At 42.4% G+C, this 2,500-nt stretch overlaps 1 protein-coding gene across 11 annotated transcripts in view; it reads right to left on the reverse strand.

The window, feature by feature from the left end:
- LOC125039711 (ankyrin-3-like) overlaps positions 1-2,500 on the reverse strand; it is a 39,227-nt gene that overhangs the window by 25,360 nt on the left and 11,367 nt on the right. For 6 of the 11 annotated variants that reach the window (XM_047633930.1, XM_047633928.1, XM_047633927.1 and 3 more), the window contains exon 2: positions 1,119-1,239. In XM_047633930.1, coding sequence (XP_047489886.1) covers positions 1,119-1,199 — 81 coding nt within the window. In that variant the 5' untranslated portion in view covers positions 1,200-1,239. Of the gene's footprint in view, positions 1-1,118; positions 1,259-2,500 lie in introns of all 11 variants that reach the window. The other 5 variants (XM_047633926.1, XM_047633924.1, XM_047633922.1 and 2 more) reach the window with 1 other exon arrangement.

Here is a 2,500-nt window from a genome sequence, read left to right on the forward strand (position 1 = left end):
CTGAGTTGTGGAGGCTCTTGAAGTAGCAGGAGGCCCTAGAGGTACAAAGTTATGGCCCACCAGCATGTGGACATGCCTTGGTTTCATGCTAATTCCTCTGCCTCCCCAAGAGAACCCAACTGCTAATGAATCATATAGATGTTGGTACTGGGGGAGGGCCAGTGTTCCTCCCACCCAGCAAGTAAGGCAGGCTGTGGGTCCCTCTGGGTTCACGACCGCTAGGACTCAAACTGGGAGCTGTGGTTACCCATCCAGTCCGCATCCCAGTGGTCACAATCTTCAGGGAGTAGCCATAGCCATCTCCAGCAGACTTCAGCCCTCAGTAAAGGTAACAAGAGTTTTTTTCTGACTGTACATATATGCCATCTCTGGAAGGAATTGGGTTAACTCTTTGGGATTTGCACCAGCAATAAAACAAAGTTTGCAGTAGCAGGTTAATTACCTAATGTATTCTGACTTTACAAGGCAGAACATTACTGGTATTTAAAATAATAAATTTGTATGTCTTAGAATATGGTACTTAGAGGGGAAGTTTAAATCTCTTCTTATTGTCTTCATGCCACAAACAGTGTTTGTGGACATGGGTCTTGACACCAAAACTTGATCAGCTAGGAGTGCAGCATAACTTGCAGTTACTCACTTCTTAACCCTTTTGTCTAGGATTTCTGTCCTGTCCACTGTAGTTTTTTGTGTCTTTTGTTGCATACAGATATGCTCAGCCACCAAGGAGTTAATTAGTAGGCCCTAGTGACCACGCCTAATTTCCCTATTCCATTTCTTTCTAACACTATTATCATTGATACTAATAATATTATGTTTATTATTATATTTTTAAAATACTAAGAACAATAAAGACAATGAAATAATAAAAATGAAGCTCTCCAAAAATCAAGGAAAAGGGTAAACAAGTGAGATATGTACAATGACCAACTCATTGGTGATTAAGCACCTGAACAGCCATTAATATACTAATATTACAATGGATCCAGCATGTACTATTGCAATGGATTAAGCAGATTCTGATGCTTTCACAGAATTGACATGTAATTAGTAAATAACCAGTTCCTCCTTACAGTAGCAAGGAAAATTATTGGGAGTAACTCTTAACATAAGCATACTTGAAGCAGCGGAGTATCACCAAGGCGGGCAGCCAAACCAACAGAGGAGCTTGTATCATCATAGGCCTCTGTGAAATCCATATTCTTCTACCTCGTGTTTGACAGATATTCGAGACTTGCTCTATGAAAGAGAAGAGGCCCTGTAATAAACATTTCTATTTTAGTGTTTTACTGCAATCTGCTTACTATGATGTTTCTTTTTAACTTGTTTAAGAAGTAAAACCCAATAATGGAAATGTAATATAATTTAAATCGCAAATTTCTATCAGTGATGAAACCTCCACTGACAGCAGGATGTATATAAAAACATCAAAGCAACTTGCATCCTATTCTTATAGAAATGATATGAATGAAAAATAATAATTCCACAAAGCATTATTATTCATCAATCTTCAGGGTTTGATACTTGAATTACAATACCTTTCCCACTTTGCCCTATACTTAACCCTCTTACAGTAATGTCTACTTCAGCCTCTTTTGCCAGTAGAGGAGAAAGAGAAAGAGAAGAAGAGAGAGAGAGGAAGAGAGAGAGAGAGGAAGAGAGAGAGATAGAGGAAGAGAGAGAGGAAGAGAGAGAGAGATAGAAAGAGAGAGATAGAAAGAGAGAGAGAAAGAGAGAGAGAGAGAGAGAGAGAAAGAGAGAGAAAGAGAGAGAAAGAGAGGCAGAGAGAAAGAGAGAGAAAGAGAGGCAGAGAGAAAGAGAGAGAAAGAGAGGCAGAGAGAAAGAGAGGCAGAGAGAAAGAGAGAGAAAGAGAGGCAGAGAGAAAGAGAGAGAAAGAGAGGCAGAGAGAAAGAGAGAGAAAGAGAGGCAGAGAGAAAGAGAGAGAGAGAGAGAGAGAGAGAGAGAGAGAGAGAGAGAGAGAGAGAGAGAGAGAGAGAGAGAGAGAGAGAGAGAGAGAGAGAGAGAGAGAGAGAGAGAGAGAGAGAGAGAGAGAGAGAGAGAGAGAGAGAGAGAGAGAGAGAGAGAGAGAGAGAGAGAGAGAGAGAGAGAGAGAGAGAGAGAGAGAGAGAGAGAGAGAGAGAGAGAGAGAGAGAGAGAGAGAGAGAGAGAGAGAGAGAGAGAGAGAGAGAGAGAGAGAGAGAGGCAGAGAGAGAGAGAGGCAGAGAGAGAGAGAGGCAGAGAGAGAGAGAGGCAGAGAGAGAGAGAGGCAGAGAGAGAGAGAGGCAGAGAGAGAGAGAGGCAGAGAGAGAGAGAGGCAGAGAGAGAGAGAGGCAGAGAGAGAGAGAGGCAGAGAGAGAGAGAGGCAGAGAGAGAGAGAGAGAGAGAGAGAGAGAGAGAGAGAGAGAGAGAGAGAGAGAGAGAGAGAGAGAGAGAGAGAGAGAGAGAGAGAGAGAGAGAGAGAGAGAGAGAGAGAGAGAGAGAGAGAGAGAGAGAGAGAGAG

This window comes from Penaeus chinensis, chromosome 27 (assembly GCF_019202785.1).
Source record: "Penaeus chinensis breed Huanghai No. 1 chromosome 27, ASM1920278v2, whole genome shotgun sequence".
NCBI classification, from domain to species: Eukaryota; Metazoa; Arthropoda; class Malacostraca; order Decapoda; family Penaeidae; genus Penaeus; species Penaeus chinensis.